This window comes from Scylla paramamosain, chromosome 21, assembly GCF_035594125.1.
Source record: "Scylla paramamosain isolate STU-SP2022 chromosome 21, ASM3559412v1, whole genome shotgun sequence".
Taxonomy (NCBI): domain Eukaryota; kingdom Metazoa; phylum Arthropoda; class Malacostraca; order Decapoda; family Portunidae; genus Scylla; species Scylla paramamosain.
Window position 1 is genome coordinate 15,275,446 of NC_087171.1, and position 25,321 is coordinate 15,300,766.

The 25,321-nt window shown below is 41.2% G+C and overlaps 2 protein-coding genes across 3 annotated transcripts in view; both read right to left on the reverse strand.

Moving 5' to 3' along the window:
* Window positions 1-287: 287 nt before the first annotated feature.
* Window positions 288-8,047, reverse strand: LOC135111088 (kelch domain-containing protein 3-like). Its single transcript, XM_064024018.1, has 9 exons — window positions 7,572-8,047; window positions 6,401-6,556; window positions 5,462-5,620; window positions 5,157-5,344; window positions 4,298-4,514; window positions 3,282-3,368; window positions 2,056-2,164; window positions 1,601-1,710; window positions 288-927 (listed from the first exon to the last, which is right to left on the reverse strand). The coding sequence occupies exons 2-9, from the start codon at window positions 6,549-6,551 to the stop codon at window positions 782-784; spliced, it is 1,167 nt and encodes a 388-aa protein (XP_063880088.1). The 5' UTR covers window positions 6,552-6,556; window positions 7,572-8,047; the 3' UTR covers window positions 288-781.
* Window positions 8,048-9,005: 958 nt separating this feature from the next.
* Window positions 9,006-25,321, reverse strand: part of LOC135111089 (leucine-rich repeat protein soc-2 homolog) — a 21,988-nt gene continuing 5,672 nt past the window's right edge. The window contains exons 1-4 of one of the 2 annotated variants that reach the window (XM_064024020.1): window positions 24,983-25,133; window positions 14,883-15,026; window positions 12,174-12,341; window positions 9,006-11,846 (exon numbers count right to left, since the gene is read on the reverse strand). In XM_064024020.1, coding sequence (XP_063880090.1) covers window positions 11,683-11,846; window positions 12,174-12,341; window positions 14,883-15,026; window positions 24,983-25,049 — 543 coding nt within the window. In that variant the 5' untranslated portion in view covers window positions 25,050-25,133 and the 3' untranslated portion in view covers window positions 9,006-11,682. Of the gene's footprint in view, window positions 11,847-12,173; window positions 12,342-14,882; window positions 15,027-24,982; window positions 25,134-25,321 lie in introns of those variants that run through there. The other variant, XM_064024019.1, reaches the window with a different exon arrangement.

The following is a 25,321-nucleotide window of genomic DNA, read 5'->3' on the forward strand; positions in this document are numbered from 1 at the left end:
TTAAAAATCTTCTGGTACTGAAAATTCAACATTATATATTTATTAAGCCTGATTTCATTCCACTTTTGAGTTCCCACCATCCAAGTGAAGAAAACCTCACAAGAGTCTGTCTTCATTTGAAAAATTTCCTTAAGACTCATCCCTGAATCACCACATTGTGGTAAGGGGCCTCATTTTCTTTTTTCTTACTTATGTAAAATGAGGTTATAGGAGCACAGAAATTATTTTGAGGGACGGAAATTTTGGAGACTGAACAAGTGTCCACAAATTGCAGGCCTTCCTTCTTCTTTTTTTTTTTTATTTATTTTATTTTATTTATTTTTTTAAGGATTCATTTAAAATAACATAGATATCTTGATATACTATAAAAAAATCTTAGTTAAATTAATTTGTGCCTGACCTGAACTGTAGTATATCACACCAGGCGTCAGTTCACCAATCACTGCTTAACAATAAAGACCAAGATGTAAGTGGTTATTTGACATCAATTTTGTCACTTGAAAAAGAAAAGGGGAATAAAAGCTTAACCAAATAATCTGTGGAAACACCTGTTCTGTCTCAGGTTGGAGATTCTTGGATCATATATATAAACCTCTACTTGTTGAAGACAACTGAAAGGACCTGAAGTGTGAAAACACCAAGCCAGGCTTCTGTGCATCCTAAAAGCTGCAGCACAGACATGGACAGAGAAGTAGCTGTGGTGCCAGACTGGGGTAGTGAAAGTTCCATTTTTGTTTCATATTCTTCTGGACTTTGCATTTCGCCCAAGCAATCACTGCAATCATCCAGTGTGGTTTAGGGGCCTTGGAGTTATCTTGTTGGGCAAAGTCATTACTTCCAACAAAGCTTGAAGCTCCCTTGGGAGCCAAGAGGTGTCAAGCTTAAGGCTTTCTACTCTGATTAGGCACAATGTTTTCAGGCTTGGTTCTGGAAAATAAAAGAAGTATAAGATAAGTGAAAGAACTCTGATGATTCTCGCATCTCCTTGCCTTATGAAGACACCGCAGGTGGTAAACATACAAGATGCATTACTTAAGACTGCACCAGCCAGTCCTCTGGGCTTGATGCACCTTGCTTGGCCTTCCCTTATCATGAATACACCTGACCTCTGAAGGGTCCTATTTTTCAACTACTTCAATATCCAACACATTTGATTTTATAAGCTGGGAACTGAAGTATTTTTACTATCACCATTACTATCACCTTAAAAACCACTGTTATAACTATTATTACTATCACCTCTGTCTATATGTAATATATTTTACTCAGCATTATTGCATAAGGGTAGCTGATTTACATCAAGCTTCCTTCTGTCACATGTGTTAAATTTTCTAACAAAATTCTGCAGCTTCTCTCTAATAACTTTCACAAAAGCAATCATGTCATCTTCAAAGAAACAAAAATTGACTCCCCTCAATTTTTGTAATTACTGTAAATGCCCCCTCTTTGACTAGGAACTTTCCAATATTATTAAAAGATTCTACCTTGAAAGAAAAATACCTAAAACAAGAATCAAAGATAAAATATTTGAAAATGGATAAAACTGGGAATAAAAAAGGGGGAAGAAAAAAAGAAAAAAGAAAAGAAACCAGAAACTTACCAAAATCAAGCACATGGAGATCATTGTGATCTTTGAGGCGGCGGTCTGTTGATTCTTCACTGTAGGCATCATCTTCTGCTGGCGTCATATCTTCATAATTTTCCTTTGGGCTGAGAAAAAAGAAACTATCATATAAATCAATCTACTACAGTGGGAAGTCATCACATCCACAACAACAAAGAAGAAGCTTGTCTTCATCACTGATTTAGGAACTGAAGTCATGACAGCTCATAATAGTCTTTAAAGATATACATAACCTTCTAGATACTGCATGACACTATTTATAGAAATCTGGATCCACCTGTACATGACATAATTATATTAAACTAACCAACATGCCTCAAACATTGACGAGCTGATGTTTGCTTTATACAAATTATAAATTTTTATATGCACAATATGTATATTTTGTACAACAAACCTTCACAAAGAAATACACTATACATATACACTACCTGGTACCCCCAAAGAGGAACATCCTAGAGCCCACAACACAACAAGACTGTCGGCGCCGAGGACAGGGCCCAACACCCAGGGGTTTCACACGTTCCCAGTAGTGTGTCACTGAAAATTTAGGGAGGTATGTTGTGAAACAGTAGATGAACAGTGCATAAGAAGATTAGATGTAAAATTATAAATGTAATAAAAGATAAAAAATGCAGGCATTTTATAAAGCAAGAATAAATAAAGTATTAAGAAAGTACGAAAAGCCTCCTCTGGTTCCATGAGGTATCAAGAGGCCATTGAGGTAACATGTGTGCCAGGAAGCACCATTTATGGTGATAGTACAATTTACTCTGCTGAACTGGTTGCAACCCTTGCAACCCATAATTACACCAAGGGATCCAATGACACATTAATGACAATGCATTGCAAACAGCATTTCATAAATCAGTAAAAATGTTGTGTTCATTGTGATAGTGCATTGTTTGAGTATCAGTCATGCCTCTCCCAAGATTCTGCCACTCATCTACCTATCTGTATCTACATATCAAGCTGGCAATCCAACACAGGGTGGCCCAGACAAAATATCACACACTCATACTCACATTCACACTTTTAGTCCTGCCATTGATAAAAAATAAATAAATAAATATATAAATAAATAAAATAAATAAACAAATAAAGACAACCATTTCATGAAAACATTATTTATTACATTATTTAGGGAACAATAAATATCTTTGAGGTAAAGTTACATATAAAGCCAATAAACAATATCAAAGACATTAAATGTCTTTGTTTATTGTAAGGCATCTGCTACATGGTGGCCAAAATGCAATCAGCATTCACCACTACAATTTTATAAATAAATACTATGGATAAAGAATACAAATAGATCATAAGAACTGTAAACTGGGAAGGAAAACAACCATGTCTTTTTATCCTAATAAACCTAATGTTTGGATCAGTGCATATGTGTGAGTAAGAGAAAGCCAAAACACTAATGGGTGAAAGATAATGATGACATTAGCAAATTCTTTGTATAAAAAATATATGAATAAATATAAAATAAATAAAAATAAAATAATAACAACAACAACAACAACAACAACAACAACAACAACAACAACAACAATAATAATAATAATAATAATAATAATAGTAATAATAATAATAATAATAAATAGATAAAAAAAAATAACAGTGCACAACAATACAAGAACACTAATATGCTTACCTGGATCAAATCTGTGTAGATCATTGAAATGACGACCTTCTTTGCTATTGAACCCCCCAAAAACATAGATGTAGTTCTTGTAAACAACTGAAAAAAAAAAGTTAAGAACAATTCCATTGTCAAAATCAATCCAATAACTTATAATATTTCTTTTTGCTCAAATTTCCAGCAAGAAAATTACAAATCATCACATAGCATACCTATCTGAGGTGTATAATGTAAAAGGGGCAACCTGTCATTTTTTTTTTTTTTCATTTTGAGAAAATCACATTTAAAGGAAGTTTTAAAAATTCAGTCCATAACTCTGGTATTCATTGATGAATTTCAGTGTCTTTATGTTCATAAAAAGCTTGAAGCAAAAGCCATTGGACTACATAAAAAGTTACCATGACAGCAAGAATTATGCTTCCTTTCAGGGTGAAAACAGAATGTTGGAGGTGAGTATTCAGAAATTGTTTGTTTTGATGTTTTCAGTAATCAAAGATAACTTTCAACAACTATGTAAAAGAAAAATAACCTAAAGAATAAAAAATGGAATTTCATTTTCAGAGAATTCCAACATACTCTAAAACCCTTTCCTGCATACTCTATAGACCACATTATTATACAACACTGTGTATTTAATGGTCATAGCACTTGACGTCACTGATGGGAGTAGAAAACAACCACACACCACATGCCTCTTTTAAAAGGACTGCCATACCCTACAAATCCTGCATTGGCTGAGTTAGAGAATTATGCAGCTTTAGGCTTATGAATCATCCCCTTTAAGGTTAACTTTTCCTTAGCTTGCTCCTCCACACAATGTGGCTATAATTTAGCCACCAGATGCTGCCAAACACTCAATACTGCCCAGTTTGGTTAGGTTGCTTCTTTTATGCTATATGGCTCATAAGTTATCAGTCACAGAAGTTACAACCTCTCAGAAAAATAAAGGGAAAGTGAAGAAAACCTACACTCAAGTAGCACATCAATATCTGTTGGAGATATCAGATAAGACTAGCCATTATACTCACAGGCTGAATGGGACCTGCGACCAATAGGGATACTGCCTGACGAGGGAACAATGCTCCAACGGTTGGTGGTTGTGTCTAGAGCATACATATTAGATCCATATTCTTCATGGTCTGGGGAATCATACCAACCACTAGGCACTTCCCTTCCTCCCCAAACAAACATGACCCCATCAATTCCTGTTGCTGTGTGAAAGTCACGAAAGATTGGAGATGGCCCCTGTGGAAAAAAATAACATTAAATATTTTACTTGTTTTCTAGTATATTGTTCATCCTGGGTTACACTCTCTAAATTCCATGAATCTGGCAACCCTCTAGTCTCAAGCATCCTTGAAAAAAATAGTCCTAGGATGGGGAACTCAAAATATCTTTCATAAACTTCAGGCAGCAAAGTCATATTTTCACATGCCAAAAATCTTCAAAATAAGACAACTGACTCATATCTTGCTGTTCATGGTCTGGACATTATATTATACAATATGCATGTATATATCTTTAGTGAGTGCACTTGATAGGCCACGCTCCCTTCCTTGCTGTACTCATACATCTGGTAGTGCTACCTGATCACAATGATAATTAATCAGATAGCACTGTCAAATGTATGACAACAGTAAGGATAGGAATGTGACCAATCAAGATATCCTCAGTACACTCACTATACTCAAGCTACAAGATGGGGAGCTTCTAGTGTATTCTTCATATCTTAATATATTAATATCAACCATGAACCTGTTTGCAGCAGAAAACATAACTGGTTTATGGTTTAAACTAACAAAGTTGAAAAGTAAACAAAAGACTAAAGTCAAAATTCACTTTATAAGATGCACTACTGATTCAGCCACGGAAAACATAAAAACTCACGGTAGTTCTGACGTACAACCAAGTCATAGTTCTGAGATTTAAAGTGTGAACTTCTTGAGTGTATGATTCCATATATTCCAAATAGCCAGAGAATATGTACATGTGGTCATTGACAATACATGCTGAGTGGCCATCCCTGGCCTCTGGAACTAGTCCCTTCACGTCTGGGACAGACCATAGGTGGGTGTCTGTAAGTACAAATAGTTTCATGTTCACTAGCTTAATCTAAACAATGTATATAAGAAAATTATTTCATATTTATCAACTCCTTATATCTCCTTATATATAAACAATGAAATACTTACTTGTATCAAAACAGTACAGTATATTACAAGCAGTGTTGTCATTTCGACCACCCCAGACATAAACCAAGTTTCCAAATGCCACAGCAGTGTGTCCATATCTCTGGAAGGGGACTGTTCTCCTTTCTTGATGGATCTCAACCACTTTCCATCTATAAGTTACTGGAAATATCAACAAAGTCAAATTAATAACAATTCAATCATCATTATACACTGGTGATGCAAAACTATATGTTATCAGTGGTGTCAGAGCAGTTCCTTAGGACCAAAAGTTTTTTCTTCTACTCTTCAAGGTGCTGACTTTTAAAAAGGACAAAAATTTACTTTCCCAAAAAACTCCAACAATAACTCACAGCCAGTAAGAATGTACCAGTCTGAAAAACTCTTCCATGATCACAGAGCAAGCTTTAAAAAATTATAATTCAATAAATAAAATTCAGAATTTGAACTGAATTTACAGCCACAAAAAACCCTCCTATAAGATGAGGAAATTCTGTAACCCAGATTCATTGCAGTACTTGTAGATTCATTGGGATACTTGTAAGGGCCAGCCCAGTGATGTCTGATCATGTTTTTGGCAACACATATTGTCAAATTTGTCAAATTATATAGTTGTAAAAAATGTACAGTGGGAAAAAAAAAATTGCAATAAAGAACAAGCACTTATTATAAACCAGCTAAAATTTACAGGCCTAGAAATTGTTCCAACACCACAAGGCCACTCTGACAGATATGTATGTAATAACACATATGAAGACATTAGTAATCATGGGATATAAATATGCACCTATCAAAATTCTGAAAAGGAACAAGATGAGTGATTACTCTAACAATCCTACACACTAAGGATGCTTGGCTGGTGGCTGTCACAGGGTGATAGCAGCAACAAAGGCTGTGGTGTTCACTGACTCATTATAACCTCATGACCTTCCCAGCACTCACCTGTATCCAAAACATGTACATCCATATTCCTGATCGTCTGGTAATTTTCTCCAGTGCAGTAACCCCCAAAGGAATAAATTCTGTCTCCCACAGGCACAGCAGCATGGTTGACCCGCTGTGGTCCCCCGGCCAGCTCCACTGTCCACAGCATGACCCCTGAAAATGCATCACTATTTCAGAGCAAATAGGAAAACATTGGAGAACAAAAGCTATAGGTACATTAACACTGTTATCAGACACCAAAAAAAAAAAAAAAAAAAAATGATCCAAAAGCTTAAACACAAACTATGTCATTAACACACTAATGCATGGTTGGAGAGATAAATGCAAATATTTACTAAAAGAGAGAGAGAGAGAGAGAGAGAGAGAGAGAGAGAGAGAGAGAGAGAGAGAGAGAGAGAGAGAGAGAGAGAGAGAGAGAGAGAGAGAGAATGGACAGACAGAAAGACAGAGACTGACACAGACAAAAGGAGACACAGAAAGTCATATTAGGTTAGGTTTAGAATCACTTCATAATTTAATGGCTGATTCCTTAATTTTGTGGATAACAATTTAAAAGAAAAAAAATCACTTTGCCCAGAAATAAATAGTCAGTATCTGGAAATCAGTAGGCTAAGGTTACTTAATTTATTTCCATAATACCCATTGACATTTGTCTCAGTGAAATATTATTTACTAATCCTATTGCCTACCAAATAATTAAATTACACTACACTAATGAGATATGTAGGGGTTAGCTTTAGTTCATATGTATATCATCAGGTACGGAAAATTAAAGGATCCCGGGAAATATCCTGATTTGTCTCTGAATCCTGCGATGCTGAGAAAACCCTAAACAGAAAACCCTAATTTTCAACTTTAATGATACTTGTAACTTGTTGACCAGGAAGTTTTAATCCCACTTCTGAAATTGTCAGGGCTTATAACCACGTGACTTCTTAAAAGGCCATGCCAAAGTGGCGCAAGTAAGGAGGCCATCTCACTCTACACAATGAAGAATGTAGACCAAAAAGTGAATCCTATAATGAAGGTACAATTCTTGCCACTCAGACAATGCAAGACCCCTGGCAAAATATTGTGCAAGCCCCACACGCTTCAAGTCTACGGCATGACCTTTGATTAATACAGGGAAGTGTTATACTATGACCTTTAAACGAGTAAATAAACATACCGTAGTGAAGCTGCCTGCTGTCCCGCGGTGGCTCTGTTGTTGTTCTGAATTTGACTCAACCAGTTCGGCTAGTGTTGATTTCGGTCCTCTCTTTCTCTCTCTCTCTCTCTCTCTCTCTCTTGAGTTAGAGAACCTAAGAAATTAGTCGGTAAACCCAGATGAAAATTACTCAGAAGTTAACTTTTTCTTGTGATTTGGACTTCAGAAGCAAGCAAACAGTAAGTGGGTGAAAGGACTGTAATCCATAGTGTTATGGCAGCCCACCATCATGCACGTTACAACAAGCAGTGAAGCATTCCCATGACAGTGCCCCCACCCTTTCTCTCTCTCTCTCTCTCTCTCTCTGTGTGTGTGTGTGTGTGTGTGTGTGTGTTGCACAGGGCACGAGCCAAAGCTCATTTTGTCCTGTCTCCTTAACTATATTTATCCAGTTTCTCTTTAAATGTGTATACTGTGCCAAAACCATCTCTTCCTTCAAATCATTCCAGATTTCAAAAGTTTGATACGGGAAGGTGTGTGTGTCTGCGCGCGCGTGTGTGTGTGTGTGTGTGTTCATTTTTCTTCGTTTACTACTGGAAAATGGTGAAAAAAAATCATCTGAGGGCTTTCTGTTAGGTTTTGTTAGGTTTTGATTCAATAAGTCCATGAAATAGGTTATGCCAGGTTTAGATTCAGTAAGTTCCATGATACCCACTATTGTTCTTATCATGATCACTTACTCTAAACTTATCCAGCAACTCAAGCAAAGCCACAAGTTCAACTCTCCAACTGCATTATCCACTCTAGATCTTCCACGCGTTTGCTGCTTCACTAATTCGCATCAAGGAAGATTATATGACTCGCTCTTGCTTCCTATGGTTCACACTTGCGCCTTCACGCAATCCTACCTCCCGTCCCGCTCTGGCCTCTGTGACTTGAGTCATCGACTTTACGTACACAACTCTTACACATGTTATGAAATAGTGTAAGAACGTGAGGCTGTGTTTGTTTCCCTTATCTTACGGTGTAACCAGACTAATAACGTCTCTTATTAATGAGAAGACACCCACTACAAGAGAATATAATCCACACCAAAAATCGACGCTACAGATAGATTGATAGATAAATAGATAGATATACATAGAATAGATAAAGGCCAATGAGATGGTGATAAGTGCTAAGATCATACACAGCAATTGTATATGCCCCTAACCTTACTTATAAGAGAAAAGATCTAGCACGAGTCTTTTAATTATTATTATAAGCACAGAGAGAGAGAGAGAGAGAGAGAGAGAGAGAGAGAGAGAGAGAGAGCTCAAATTTGCACATCTTAATTCAGTTTATAGTATTTCTGTGGAACAAAAATGAAGGAAGCAAAATGTATCACTGCCGCCCATTAGAGCTTTGATGTCACCAACAGTTTGATTGTTGACATTGAAGGATAATAAATGCTTCTTTCTATCTTATAGTAAATGTATTCGAGTATAAAAAATCTCTCTAAACTCTAACAATAAGTAATACATCTTTCAACGTAAAACTTATTCTAATAGTATATACATATACATACAGTAAATATATATATATAACTTCTTCATTTATAAAGCCTTAGGTTAAAGCAGTTTTAAAAGAATTGCACATCCAATCTGTTCATTAAATAACCTATAAAAAAATGTTTAAATAATTTCTTTGAGTGAAATACATACTGTTAACATTACACTCAGCAGTTAGTGTCAACTATTTCCACTTCCCATTACTTAACACTATAGGTAAGCAAGCAAACAGTAGGAAACTATGAAGTTCAATAAACATTAGATTCATGATATCCAAAAAATTTAACCAATATCAGCTGGAGGAATACTGATCCAGGCCAATAAATATCATTCAGTCCAGCATAACAGAATTCTCATCGGATGGAAATGTCTCACACACTGAGCTTGATGCCCAGCCTTACATGGGTGTCTTGGAATAACCATAGCTTTAGATTCATACATGATCGATGCTAAGTTGGAATTATCAGTGAGTTACATGAGTCCTGATTAATATTCTATTACATACACGTTTTTGGCTCAAACCAACACATGCTATGTCTTAAAGCTATAATGGTAAACTTTGACTAACTGAATCCATGGGTCTTCTTCATGGTGAGCTTTTACTGTGGTCTGTAGTCAGCAGGCAGGGCAGTTGACACAGACTAGCATATCATATCAGTTAGAAACTACAATATAAAAGTTGAAGTATCGAAAAAAATACAAAGACAAATCTTACGGAATGCAAGTGGTTTACATCTATGGTATTTTACAAGACAATAGTTTCCATGTTAGCAGTGTTATTGGGGAAAATTACTCTATAAGCAACTATAGTTAGTCTATCACTTTTTTCCTGACTGGTCATGTTAGCTAACCACTCAGTATAACATGATTCTTTGAAAAAGTTTACATACACAACACATAAAAATAAAATAATATACAACAAGTCCACCACCAAATGCATGATATATAATACAATATATACATCCCAACCTGTGACTAGATACTGTGTTAGTTCTAGAGTTACTGTGAAAGACATCACCTGCCACACAATCTTGTATCACTACTGGCAGCAAATATGACCCCTCCTCTCAAGCACTGATCTGAAGTTTCATCAAAGATTAACAGTCTTGCAACCAGAGACCTAGTAGAGCAGTATCAGAGCTCTAGTAATTTTATCAAACACTGAATAAAGTACTGAAGAGTACTATGCCAATGAAAATATTCATAATCTACAGTATTTTTTTTTTTCAAACATCAAGAATTCAATACCCTTATTTATCAAAGCAATTCATTATGTAAAAACCTCACTAACCTACTTTACATTTGGAAATACATTTCCTAATATCATGAAAACCAATACAATAGACAAGTTACTGCTTGGCATTTAACTTCTTTAGCTTGTTTAGTATTCTTTCATGTTGATATGGGCATGTGAAAATGAAAAGCAGAAACACTATTTGAGAAGATGCAACAGGAATTAGTGACAAGGCGCTATGGTATGGCTGATGATGATGGTGATAGTGATGAATGGTAGATACCATAGAGTTCCTTAAGCCAGCTAGGACCCATGTGAGCCACTGTAGCAATGGAAAAGCTGTGTTGGTATGAAGAACATCTATTTTTGTCTAGCAAGACATGTTTGAATAATTTTGAGATGGAAGATAAAATCTTCAGAAGTGACCAAGAAAACAAGGGACTCAACACTAAACATACAGTTGTTGTGCACCTTAGCAAACTGACAAAAGGTGAAAAACCACAGCATACTTTCTTCAGGCAACCATTAAATTTGCCTTTCAAAAAGATGACATATGTCAAATTATCAGCTGCCTTTGATATTTTGGGATCATATCATGTGTTTTGTCTAAAAGAAAGAGACTTGTTATGCAATGGAGTAACAGATACAGTATACCATATGTGTGTAGTAATTGCAGTCAGCATTATGGCAGTGAATTATGGCCCTGCTTATGATAGTCAGATTTTTTTTTTAATCACTAAAACAATAAAAGGATATGAAGTACAATTATATAAATAATCACCCTTCTGCCTCACATATAAAAGATAACAGTAACAAGACACAACAATGAACTTGGGCTTCTTGCAAAAATAAAATACTTAACCTCAATCACAATACCTATGAACTTCAATACACAGGAATATGAATGGAGAACACCTTCAAAAAGAATTGTAATCTTAAGCTTCAGATGTATAAAATTATCATTTTCATTGCAAGATTTCACAATTGCAGTCAACACAAAGTCCCCTTTTGCAAATATTATCTCTTAAAATACTGGATGTTCACAATACTTCTACTCCACATCACATCATGAAGTTGATATTTAATCACCATATCTTTCGCTGCATGAAACTAGTAAGGTAAAGCCTTTATATGTTAAACCCATCATTACAAATTGCTGATGCCCATTATATCAGTTACATCATAATGGTATGTTCTGAGGAGGCGACAGTGAATAGTACCATAAAACATCTTGCCTGAGATGTGCTTCTTTCACAGGTTAGCACTTTCACATGCCAGGCTCTGATGACATCCACAGTTCACAAGGTTGAAGGGCGCTAGGTGAGGACCCTGAGGAATGATAGTGCACTCAGACATTGAGGTCTTCCCACTCCTCCAGCTCTCGCGGGGTAAGCTTTATCCTGAGGTTGGTCACGGCACTAAGGCCATCATGACTCTTTGGTGTCAGGGGGTTTTCAGTGATGTCAAACTCTTCCAAGGTTTTTGCTCTCTGAACTTCCTCGACTTCAATATCTGTATAAGAAAGGAAGAGCACACCATAAGGTTCTGTACACCATAAAGATAAATATGCAATTGTTGAGTTTTAGATATGAAATATATGTTTATGTACAGAACACCCTACTTAATTTTACTGATGTAAAATGTTATATTGTTAATAAAAATTACTGAAGATTTTATTTCACATTACTCTTTTAGTCATTTGTAGTAATCAGTGTAACAAAGACAAACCTTGTAAAACCAGGGAAAGAATATAGCCCTGTCTAAATATCAAGTACAATCTCTCTCTCTCTCTCTCTCTCTCTCTCTCTCTCTCTCTCTCTCTCTCTCTCTCTCTCTTACCCATGATATAGTTGTTGTTAGCATAGATGGCCTTGATCTTGGGCAGCCGGAACACCACGGAGGGAAGGTTGACGTAAGAGTTATGGCTTAGATCGAGGCGCTGCAGCTCCACACAGTCTGCCAGTTCCTCGGGCAGCTTTGACATCTTGTTGTGGGAGACATTCAACTCTGGGAAAGATCAGCATAATGTTAATTTTGGATTTACGTCTCTCTCTCTCTCTCTCTCTCTCTCTCTCTCTCTCTCTCTCTCTCTCTCTCTCTCTCTCTCTCTCTCTCTCTCTCTCTCTGGCAGGGGTAGCAAAGGGATTTCTCTTGATTAACCTCAATGCGTCTAAATGTCACAGCCACAGATACCGCAGACAGCTTGAAGTCATAATATATTTTGATAAGAATGCATAATCGTCAATTGATGAATGACTCGAGGTATCTGTGATATGAAGTCTATCCTAACTTTTGCTGAGTTATTTTGTTATCACTGAACAGCAGAGGTCTTTGAATAGACTGTGTGTGTGTGTGTGTGTGTGTGTGTGTGTGTTCGGCTAAAGGTCCCAGTTATTATTCACAACGACGAGGAGCAGAATTATGGTAAACCAAAGAAAAAAAAAAAAAAAAAACTGAAGTTCCTTTGTGTCGTGTCTTCCTCATTAACCGTAAGAAGAATGGAAAAGACCCAAGACTTGTTCCGCAGTTCACTGGGTAGGGATGGGAAAGTCTATTGCGCAGGTGACGGCGTAGGGCAGTTGGCGAGGCACGTGTTGCCAATGTGGTCGCCAACACCCCGCGTGCCTTGGGGCTTCCCGCTCTTTGTGTTCTCAAGCAGCCAAATTTTCAGATTACTATGTCAAGAGAGGATGTCGCAACGTGTATATTGAATTTTGTGCCAAGTTATAAGTGGCTCAAGGCAATGCGCAATGCTATGGTTCAGCAAGAGTTCATAACAAGATATATTTTGATGAGGCTCCTTGGCTGGCGGTGGGCAAGGTGCCACGGCGGGCTGTCCAGGTGAATCAACGGACTTCCCGCACCCCATCCCCACCCCTCTCAGGGCAACGGCGCCCCTCGACTCCACATACCATTACCACCATCACCACCACCCTCTCCACCTTGGCCCCAGGGCGATTTCTCTTGGTTGCTTTCTTTGTTCTTCCTCATTCCGATCGGAATGAGAGGGGATAGTTCAGCTGCTTTCTAGACTGAGCCGCGTACCATACAGCATGTCTTCTGCTAAAGCTTCCGCGCTTAAATATACTCGTGTGTGTGTGTGTGTGTGTGTGTGTGTATATATATATATATATATATATATATATATATATATATATATATATATATATATATATATATATATATATATATATATATATATATATATATATATATATATATATATATATTATTCCGTCACTTAGGAATCTTCACGTATCCTATCCGCTGACCTCAAGCAGAGGCTGCAGAACAGCCTCGGCACTCCTTATTGTTGTGTCGGACTGTCTCTGTGCGGATGCTTGGCATCAAGAGAGCAGGCGGAAGGTGACGCAGCCGGCAGGTCGTGCGTACCGCATCACAACTTGTGCCCGCCAACATCTTCCCCTGACGGTTCCTATCCCTCGCCAGGTTATTTTGCCTATTGCGTCACAAGCATCAACACATTCTGACGGTCGGCACCTTACTCCTCAACACCCCTCACTACACCACCACCACAGCGTCACGTTCTGACCAAGGGTGGAAACAGAGTCCTTGAGGGGCGTTGTGGGCGTAGGACTCGGTATTCGTGTGGGCGGCGGCGTCGACGGTGAGGTGAGTGACTCATGCCCTCTTTGTTCCCTGACCAGGATTCGCCCACGCCTTCCTCGGTGGCGCCCCGGGTCACGAACCCAAACCCACCCGGCCGCCCGCCCGCCCGTTGCTCTCAGAGGGCCTTGGAGACTTAAAATTGCATACAAAGGGATCCGGAGGCTATCCTGAGGACCGGTCGTGCACCTAAAGACGGCGGCTACACCCTACAAACACTCACCACACCCATGACATCCACACTTTACCACAGTTACACCAATCCTCACACTCACTACTGTGCAATGAAGCCTCACAACACAATAGGAATCTCTCTCTCTCTCTCTCTCTCTCTCTCTCTCTCTCTCTCTCTCTCTCTCTCTCTCTCTCTCTCTCTCTCTCTCTCTCTCTCTCTCTCTCTCAAGACGCAAGTAAACATCAACTATACCGGGTAGACAGACCGCGTGGTGCAAGGCGTGCCAGGACAAAGAGAAATATTTAAGGGAATGTGAGGTGGAGACGCTCTCTAGGAAAACACATGGCGGGAGTGCCTGGCGACCACCTGGCTCCCGGGGCGGCCAGCGCTCCCGAATCTGATGGAGCATCACCTCCAGCATCACCAGACCCTCTCATTTTAATAAACAAGCTATTCATAAAGTGAGGCAAGAGGGAAGAAAGTGAAATCAGAAAGAACTTGGAGGGGGATTTTCCATTTATATGCGACACACACACACACACACACACACACACACACACACACACACACACACACACACACACACACACACACACACACACACACATTAAATAGCAGCAAGAAAACAAAACTGCATAAAAATAGCAGAGGAAAAGGCAAACACATCGAAAAATAATAAATATAAGATAGAACGTTACTATTACACAGACTACGCACGGATACCGAGACAACAAACACATACACACCTGTTATGAGGCAAAACTTGAGGGCAAACTTGGGAGGAATCTTGGAGAGTAGGTTTCCGGAGAGGTTGCACGTGGTGAGCGGTGTGTTTCTCATCAGGTGGAACACAGCGTCCGGCACTTGACACAGCTGGCATTCGCTCAAGTCTGTGGGGGAGAGAAAGAGGACAAGGGTGAGGGGCAGGAATGAAACTGCGTATATTACGGAGGTGGAAACAACACACGGGAAAGGATTAAAATGCAACGAAGGAAGGAAGGAAGCAAACTACGTATATTAAGGAGTGGAAAAACAACAACAACAACAACAACAACACGGGAAAGGATGAGAGTGCAATGAAGGAAAGGAAGGAAAGAAACTGCGTAAATTGGAGATGGAAACAACACACGGGAAAGGATAGAAGTGCAAGGAAGGAAGGAAAGAAACTGCTTTTAAACGAAGAACAAGGAAACAAAGGGAAACTGGCTGCATAATGGAGTGAGGGAAACTGCGCATGTGGGAAATTAATAAGCATGAAGGGGAAAGAGGGCACAGCATGGAGGGGAAGAATTTTGGGTATAAAGGAGAGGGGAAAACTATTTATGCATATGAGGGGATAAAAATAGGGGCGAAAAACGAGAGGAAGACAGCAATTTGCAGAGAGAGAGAGAGAGAGAGAGAGAGAGAGAGAGAGAGAGAGAGAGAGAGAGAGAGAGAGAGAGAGAGAGAGAGAGAGAGAGCTACGTATATTCGCTATGCCACGTGGATTTAGAGTTGCTATTTTCATTCAGTTTCCCAGCTGGTTGATCCTGCTTCAATCTGTCACTCATCACGGCATGTGGGGAGGATCGAGGTGACTGATTTGACTGACAGACAAACTGACGGACGGACTAACTGAGCTTATGGCGCAGCAACAATTGGGTCATGTGGTTAAGGACTGTTTTAGATTGTTTTCGTGTTTATCCTCTTCCGGAGCAGCAATATGAAAAACAAGGAGAAAGAAGAGGAGGAGGACAAGAAAACACATGCGCAAGGAAAAATTTGGACGAAAATACAACAGCAACTGAAAAATCGACAAAGGAAGAATTAATAACTAAAAGAAGACAAAGAAGGAAGTCAAGGAAGGAGGGTAGGAGGGAAGAAAGGAAGAAAGAATGAATGAAGGAAAGAAAGGTGGATAGAAATATACAAAGAAACATGAAGAAAGAAAGAATAGAATAGGAAAATATATATAACACCATGCAGTAGAAATAGCAAGACATAAAACAAAGAAACAAAACAATAGCAAAAAGAAAGCAACACAACTTAGGGCGGAGCGTGTCGTCGTCACCACCACCACCACCACCCCTACCAAAACAAAACAAAGATGCACCGCGCGCCTATCCCAACATAACCTCCTCTTCCTCCTTCAGCACAAGCACGCAACACGAGGTCATCTCCCTTTCCCCGAGCACTTCAGACGGACACTTACAAGGTATCACGGCAACATCATCACCTCTTCTTCCTCCTCCTCCTTCTATCTGTCCTTGTCCCGAACTTCGCATTCTTGGCCATTCAACTTCGTGGTATAGGTGAGAGTTCAGTGGGTGATTTAAACCGAACAATAGGGTCGTAACTCACCGCTCGTTATAATTATCGAACTAAGAAAGAAATAGAATGGTCTCAAATAACAGTGAGGTGATTTGATGGGGGGGGGGATAAGTAAGTAAAAAATAATGATAATTGAAACAGTAAAGTAAAATCGTTGAAAAATTAGGCAAGATTATAGGAGTAAGAGTGGGAGGTAAATTTTGAGGATAAAAAATGTAACCTATGTAACTAATGCTTTCCTGGTTTATTAATTTCTACTACAATAACAACAACAACTACTACTACTACTACTACTACTACTACCACTATCAATCAGCGCCTGTATGTGCGTAAATAAGGTTTAGGAACAATACTACGTGCATAGTATTGCCCGAGAAGTTTCTGATGCGTGGGAGGAGGATAGGACAAATTTCTAACGCAGTAGGAAGATTTACACACACACACACACACACACACACACACACACACACACACACACACACACACACACACACTTACATACGCACGCCTACACAGTCTACATATGTGCTGCAAGGTCCCTCAACCACCAGCATATCCAGCAGCAGCCACGAGGAAGCTTCAAGGGCTAAGGGTCATATGAATACCCTTTGTCAGTTATGTGTATGTACTCATATATCAACCTCATACACTCCCTCCATAGTGCTCTCTCTCTCTCTCTCTCTCTCTCTCTCTCTCTCTCTCTCTCTCTCTCTCTCTCTCTCTCTCTCTCTCTCTCTCTCTCAGCTGGGTATTGCGTAGTGGCCACACAAGAGAAGTGGTATGAGAATGAGGAAGGAGGAGGAGGAGGAGGAGGAGGAGGAGGAGGAGGAGGAGGAGGAGGAGGAGGAGGAGAGGAGGAGGGATGGAGAGAGAGAGGGAGAGGAAAAAAGGCGAAGATGAGGAAGACGAACAACAACAACAACAACAACAACGAACAACAACAACAATGAGGATGACGAGGAAGAAGATAAAGCAAGGAAGAACAAGGAGAAGGAGGAGGAGAAGGAAGAAAATGCTCACAATCAGCAGAAGAGTTACGAGGACGAGCTAGTAGAAGAAGAGGAGGAGGAGGAGGAGGAGGAAGAAGGGTAGGTAATTGAGTGTAGGTGGAGGACGAGAAGATTACATCCTTATCCTTTAACCTAGTGCGTAATCCTCACCGTCCTTCTCTTTTCTCGCTCTGTCTTCTTCCCCTTTCTCCTCTTACACTGTGCGGTGACATAATAATGTTCTGTCTCCTTCATGCCACTCATCCTATTACTGCTCTCTCTCTCTCTCTCTCTCTCTCTCTCTCTCTCTCTCTCTCTCTCTCTCTCTCTCTCTCTGGAGTAATGGATACTTGTGCATGCTCTAAAAGGAAAAGTTGTCATGTTTGTGATGATACCCACATTTGTTACTGTACGAAAACAATTGAATAAATTTTCTATTGCCGCCGCCGCCGCCACCACCACCGTCAACAACAACAATAACAACAATTACTACCACTACTACTATCGCCAATACTAATACCACCACTACCTCTACTACCATTACAAACATAATAATGACTATAGTATCGAAGGAAATAAAAGAAAAAATTTCCGTCCATTTTGCCAGTATCACTATTACAACAACAACAACAACAACAACAACTACGACTACTACTACCACCACCATCACCATCACTACTGCTACTACTACATTACTATGACTTTCTACCATCTTTCTCAATCACAACAACAATACCAATATCACACCACCACCGCCGCCGCCACCGCCAGTATACACAACCGCTTCCTGGCCAGCCCTCCCTGCCTCCTGCTCCTATCCTTGGGTGGGGCGTGGGGTGAGGGGCGACGGGTGAGGGGTCACGATCCACACTGCGGGAACGGGCTGTGGCACGCTGCCCCGTTACAAGCACCCAACTCAGCGCCAGAAGGCCACTCAGTCAGTCAGTCGGTTAGTCAGTATGTTGATTTGGCTGGTCAGATTTTGTTTCGCCAGTTAGGAAGCCATTCTGTCTGTTGATCAGATAATTTGGTTGGTCAGTTAAGTTATTCAGTCCCTCAGTTCTGTTTCATCAGTTCGTTAGATATCTAGCCAGTCTATCTCTGTCAGTCTAGTTAATCAGTCAGCATTAGTCAACCATTATTTATTTATTTTTTTTTTTTTTTGCCAGCTCGTGTGTCAATTTAAGCCATTCAGTCAGTCAGTAAGCTGGTACGTTAGTCTGTTAGTGTGTCCTTTAGTTAACTAGTTAGTTACTTATTTATTCAATCATTCAATCAGCCAATGAATTGATGGATTAGTCTGTTAGTGTGTCCTTTAGTTAATCAATTATTCATTCATCCAGTCAGTCAATCACTCTCTCCAGTGGTATCATCAGTCAACTGTTTACTCATTTACTTATTCATTTACTTCTCTGATTTATTTCCAGTACCTCAGCACATCAGTCAGTCAGTCAGTTCACAATCCACGACTCTTCATTCAGTCAATCAGGTCGTGGTCATTTCAGTAAACCATTCAGCCATACCATATCCAGCTCAGTCATTAAGCCAGCCAAGTGATGGGTTACATAATGATTTAGCAAGTGAGTCAGCAATGTTTACCATCACTCATTTGCTTCACCCGTCCATTCGTGAGTCAATCTCCCACTCATGTCTTGCTTGTAAGCGCTTCCTTGCTAGCGACTCCTGCCACTCCTGCTCTCTCTCTGTCCTCGCACGCCTGTAAGTTTTCCTGCATCACGCTTATCAACAGACGCATTACCACTCTTGTCACTGCTTATATTAGTGAACAACGGGACAACTGACTGGTTCAATAAATCAAAATGTCACACTAACAAAGAACTCTACGTTAAAACGCAATATGATGTTTTTAGCGACGTTTTTATACTGGCAGAAAGCTAATAACTAAACATTCCACTTAAACGTAAGCGTGCCTGGTTTTTACCTTTTACTAATGATAGGTGTCACTTTTAATGGTGAAACTTAACGACAGTACTACATAATGATACGGTTCTTGGTTGCTATTTAGTTCGCGACGTTCACTAATGTGCACCTGTATAGTAATTACGCCATCCGTGAGTGTTCCTCTCTATTGTCATTACTCGTGTTTTTTGCACACACGCAGACAGTACTTTCCCCGCAGCCTAGCGTGTTGCCTAACTACAGCCACTCCCGACAGTCATTCGTCACGGTAACTCTCCCTCGCTAAGTACCTCGTAGCAGCCGGCGCCCGACACAAAGCCCTCACTCCCCACCCCCACCAGGCTCCAGCGAACAAAACAAGAGCACCGTCACAGCCTCAGGAGCAGCCACACTCCACCCACCCATCATTCCCTCCTCGTCGCTTCGCTCTGTTTGACCTACAGCGTGACCTGCAGGCGTGGCCCTTTATCCTCAGTGACTCATTTCTATGCAGGAAAAACACGGACGTACAAGCACAGCGTTGCGTAACCGCCGTAAGTTGATGCTGTCGCCAGACCCGGAAGACTGAGTGAGCGACACCTGCAGGAGAGGTCACCCGGAGCACGCCTCCCGCTAGGCCGTGCCGTTGGAAGGAATGAGGCGCGCGAGCAAGATAACGCTGGTGAATCATGGATGGGTGGTGAGGGGTGACGCTAAGGTGTAGGGGCGTGCTGCGCAGCCTTGGCGAGAAAAGAAGGGGAGAGAGGGAAGGATGAGGGGATGGTGGGGTGTGTGGTGGCCTTGGAAGGAGCCAGAAGGGGAGGGGCGGCGGTGGAGGGTGAAGAGACTGGTGACTGGGTTGGGTGGCTCCAAGGACAAACATCATGTAAGCACCAGGGGCAGGATCCAGCCCGTGCCAACACCAAGGGGTGGAACTGTAGGGTTTGGCTCGCTGGGATGCCCCTGGTCAAGGTGTTCATGTCACTGTCGCCGCCACTATCTACTGTACCTCTGGCAGTAACGGTACTCCCTCACTCCCTCCTTCCTTCTCTGTATTTGCATCACCAACCACGTGTGACTGTTTACATTTGCCAGCGCTGGGATCTCTCGTTTTCCTCAATCATTTCCATTTCTTTCGTGTAAACAAGCACCGCTCAAAGCCCGTGTGTGTGTGTGTGTGTGTGTGTGTGTGTGTGTGTATTTCACAATGCCATAGACGAAAACAATGCTCTAAAGGAAAGATAGAGAAAAAAAATTGACGCACGTATTTCCTGCCACATAAAACTTTTCAAGAGTCACGCCACCAAGACACATATCTCTCTCTCTCTCTCTCTCTCTCTCTCTCTCTCTCTCTCTCTCTTATGTAATTCGTTTTCTCCACCACCTATAACCTCAATGACTAGTGACGTGTGGCAACTCAATAACTGAGAAGGAAAAATGAGAACGAAGACGACGACAAGGAAGAGAAGGAATGAAAACGCAGCAAGAAAAAAATCAATAATACCCGACAAAGAAAGAATGAAAGATAAACCAAAGAAAGGAACAAAGAAAGGAGGAGTAGGAGGAGGAGTTTATCTGGCTTCCTGAACGTCTACTCGACCTTGAACGTTCCCGCCTCACACTCACCCGTTTGTTTACCTCTAATCAGCTGTTTAGGATGTCAGCTGTTTTCAAGGCAGGTCTCACTCTCTCGTTTTACATGACTTGCTCTCCCTCTCACTCATACATGGAAAGAGGCATTGGGAAACAGTCTCTACGTGCGCATACATCATGACCTTCCTTACGAGACAGGGAGGGAGAGGAGAGAGGGAGAGAAGAGAAGGTTGGAGTGAGACATTATTACGGTGTGGCGACGTAACGGGCCGCTAAAGGCACCACCAGGGACCCGGATGCTGATAGTGGTGGTGTGGTGGGGTGCTGGTGTGGTGGTGGGGTGGTGAGAGGAGAGGGGTGAAGGGTGGGGAGCTGCAGTGGTGGTGGTGTTAAAGCAGTCAAGGAAGATGGTGATGAGGGTGGAGGTAATGGTACTGGTGATGTGATGAGGTTTCGTAGTAACTTCTATTTTTAAGCTGAGAAGTTACTACGTATTATTATTGCTACTTTTCATTGTCATTAGTCTTTCATCTCACGCTCTTACATACAGAGAGAGAGAGAGAGAGAGAGAGAGAGAGAGAGAGAGAGAGAGAGAGAGAGAGAGAGAGAGAGAGAGAGAGAATCTATATACGTGTCTAAATATAAAACTTTTTTACGTGTAGTGTTACTGTAATACTTCCACGCCCACAGCACAACCACAATGTCAGAGAGAGAGAGAGAGAGAGAGAGAGAGAGAGAGAGAGAGAGAGAGAGAGACAAACTCATTCACCAAGACGCAGTGTTATCATAAAACAGGATATTAGATCTTGACACAATAAAGAAAAACGCCATTTCTCCAAGACTCTCTCTCTCTCTCTCTCTCTCTCTCTCTCTCTCTCTCTCTCTCTCTCTCTCTCTCTCTTTGTAGCCATGCATGTTTACGTATGCAAATGTTTGTATGCCTTTCAGTTTAATACAAGTAAAAAGTATACATGTAAGTAATTATTTTCCCGTGTGTGTGTGTGTGTGTGTGTGTGTGTGTTCAAGGTCCTCCCTCAAGTGCTGGCCGTGACGTCACACAAGTTGAAGGACACGAGCGAAGAAAGAACCGCAGCTTGGGAGGGTTGAAGGAGGGAGGGAGGGAAGGAGAGGGGGAGGAGAGACAGAGAAGGGGAGGGAGGAGGAAGGGAGGCTCACTAGAAAAACAAAACAAAACAAACACACATTTACCGAGGCACATAACGAGTACGAAAATCAACAAACAAGCAAGCAAAACTAATGCAACACTGGATGAAGGTCTCTCTCTCTCTCTCTCTCTCTCTCTCTCTCTCTCTCTCTCTCTCTCTCTCTCTCTCTCTCTCTCTCCGTACACGTACTACTACATCCTTGAGTTAATATAAACAATAGAAAAAACAGTTCAGCCTCTCAGGAATCTTGTCATTATAGTTATTATCATGATATTAATATAACCTTCGTGAGCCCTCTTCAGTTTGCATCGTATCTCGAAAGGGCGTCAGTAAAATTAAAAATAGTAATAGTAGAGGAAATGGGGACGGTATAGTGTAAAAATAACGACAGAGACAATAACGACAGTCATCACAGTCATTGCAACAGCCGTCACACATCACACTGCCGTCTCAATTAATTACCTGAACTATGACTGCCACAAGAACCAACAGTTACGAATGTTGTATCGCGACGTGCTTCTGACCACCTCACCTCAGCTCATTGACGGCGCAAGGTGAGACACGTGTGAGGCATCATGTAGCCTCAACAAGCACAACGCGCCGAGAAAGAGAATTGAATTAGCGCCCCAAGTTACATCATGCTTGTACTATTGTGCCGGCTGGGTTAAGAGAGCGCTACCTCCTCCAGTGAGATTCTCCAGTGAGTCATGGTCGAACTCAGAACCTTTTATTCAACCCCCTGCCTAGGATGAGGAACATACAGCTCTCGAACAAGGGTATAGAGGGGAAAGGAATGAAGAAACAAAGGAAGAACACTGAGTAGCAAGTAAAGGTAAGAAGAAACACTGATGGAAAAATGGATCTTCTAACTCCAACCGGAAAAGTTTAAGTTGTATAGATATTTCCTCTCTCTCTCTCTCTCTCTCTCTCTCTCTCTCTCTCTCTCTCTCTCTCTCTCTCCACGGCACCAGCAATGCCAAGCAGGTGGGCAACAATGGTGGCGTCTGGCAGGAGCTCCCCTACCGCTGGCCTTCACACAGCCTACAACAAAGTGGTGGGGAAAAGAGATGCTGGGAGCGGGAAAGGCAACAAGCACAACCACCAAGACAACAGACTACTACTACTACCACCACAACCATCCTCGCTATCACTATCACTACTACAGATAATAAAAATAACAACAATAACGCTACAAAAATAAAAGAACAAAGAGCTGGCGACATCATCAATGCACTCCCCCACCCCGTCTCTATTCCTCTCCCCCGTCTTTACTGGTTCCTTCATTCAGTAACTCGCTTCAAGGTGGCGCGCGTTGTGTCCCGCTTACTCAGGCAGAATGGTGTTGGTAGGGTTAGTGGTGTCGACCGTGCCAGCCTCAGAAATGTTTGTACAGGATGTGTGGCAGGGTAGCAGGGTATGCAATAGTACGTGGTTTAAAATTAGAATTAACAGTGAGGAGGAGGAGGGTGCAAGAAAACAATATCCGCTTGTAAAATGGACACTAAGCAACTGAGACAATGGAAACTATTATGAGTTTTGTTACATATACCAGAGCTGAGAGTGAACAAAAAGTCAAGTACACACACACACACCTCTCTCTCTCTCTCTCTCTCTCTCTCTCTCTCTCTCTCTCTCTCTCTCTCTCTCTCTCTCATAAGCTGGGGAGTGAACCGGAACGCCACGAAATAAAAACACTAATTCCTTCAGTTCGTAGTGAGCGATTACAACAGAGAGAGAGAGAGAGAGAGAGAGAGAGAGAGAGAGAGAGAGAGAAGGGGGCCCTGGGGTAAATAATAGCTCCTATTTTTACACTGGAAGATGAAGCAAAGGAGGAAGCTGGTGATTATTCTTGTGTAAGTAAATAGGTTGCAAGAAACGTGCATATTACGCTGTTGCGATGTGTGTGTGTGTGTGTGTGTGTGTGTGTGTGTGTGTGTTCCACTGAATTAACCGATGAGGGCGTTGAGTCGCGAGAGGTCCTCAAGTTGATATTGTATTTATCATTCAGGAGGAGGAGGAGGAGAAGCGATATTTTTATTTTCTTGTCCTGATCACGGTCACCTGCTTGGTCGCCTTGTTGATGCCTGTTCTTGTAAACACACACACACACACACACACACACAAAACATTCTCTGTGTGTGCTGCAAAAACCCACCCCCCTCCCTCCTCGTAACCTTGGAACCTTGGTCTTCTCTCCTCGCCAGAACGCAGTTTATTCTTGGTCGAGCTAATCATAACAAGAAGTCATCACGGTTTTGCCCCTTGATGAAGACTCTCTCTCTCTCTCTCTCTCTCTCTCTCTCTCTCTCTAGGACAAAGGTAGACGAGTGAACATCTGCCGTTATTGACGTGTCGGAAGAGGACAGGAAGGAAACCACACTACATGAGAACACCCTGTGACGGTACATCACAGTCTATGATAGTGACATCATGGTGAGGAAATACCCTGTGTTTTCTTTGTCGCAAACTAACACACACACACACACATACACACACACACACACATACACTGTAGGAAGATGTGCGTGGTGAAAAAAAAAAGAAAAAAGTAAATAAAAGTATTCATAATCACTAAATATAACGGTATTGAAAGAAGAGACACAATAAACCTGACTAATCCAGTACAAACACACACACACTCAAAGAATCAGCCATCACGCTTGTTTGTCTACCATGACGTCACAGCAGACAAACACCTTACGCTCTATCGGCCACGTGGTTGGTGACGTAACATTCTCCTCGTGCCCAGTGCTGCTGCTATAAATACTCCCCGCCCCTGCCGCCTGCACCGCCACCAGCAGCCATGACTACCAGACACACTCACGGATTAATGGAACTACTCAGCACTGCGTCACTACACTCTCACCACCAGCACCAGTAAATGCGTACCAAGGTGTCCTCCGTTTTCCTGGGACTCCCTACACTTAGCCGCCACCATAGCTGCTTCACGCGCCATCTCAGAAGTGTTCACTGTCCTTTCGCCAACACTACAGCTACTACTGCCGCTGCTGCCTGTCTGTGTCTGCCTGCCTGCCCAACGGTCCCTCGCGGCTATTAAAGGCTATATCGTTTTTTTTTTTTTTTTTTTTTTACTTGATAGCATTGTTGGCTTTGCTTTTTCTTCCTCAAAATTATTACAGAAGTTAGGAAAGTTGTGGGTGTATGGTTATCATTATTCGTGGTGGTGGTTTTACATGAATGAATTTTTGGTGTTTGTTTTTATTTAGT

Bases quoted from the DNA above. Each gene is read 5' to 3' on its own strand.
- LOC135111088 (XM_064024018.1), bottom strand. From the start codon at position 6,551: ATGCTGTGGACAGTGGAGCTGGCCGGGGGACCACAGCGGGTCAACCAT. The intron at 5,621-6,400 runs GTGAGTGCTGGG...TGATATTTCCAG, and splicing joins TGTACATGTTTTGGATACAG to TAACTTATAGATGGAAAGTG. The intron at 3,369-4,297 runs GTGAGTATAATG...TTTTTTTTTCAG, and splicing joins TCGCAGGTCCCATTCAGCCT to TTGTTTACAAGAACTACATC.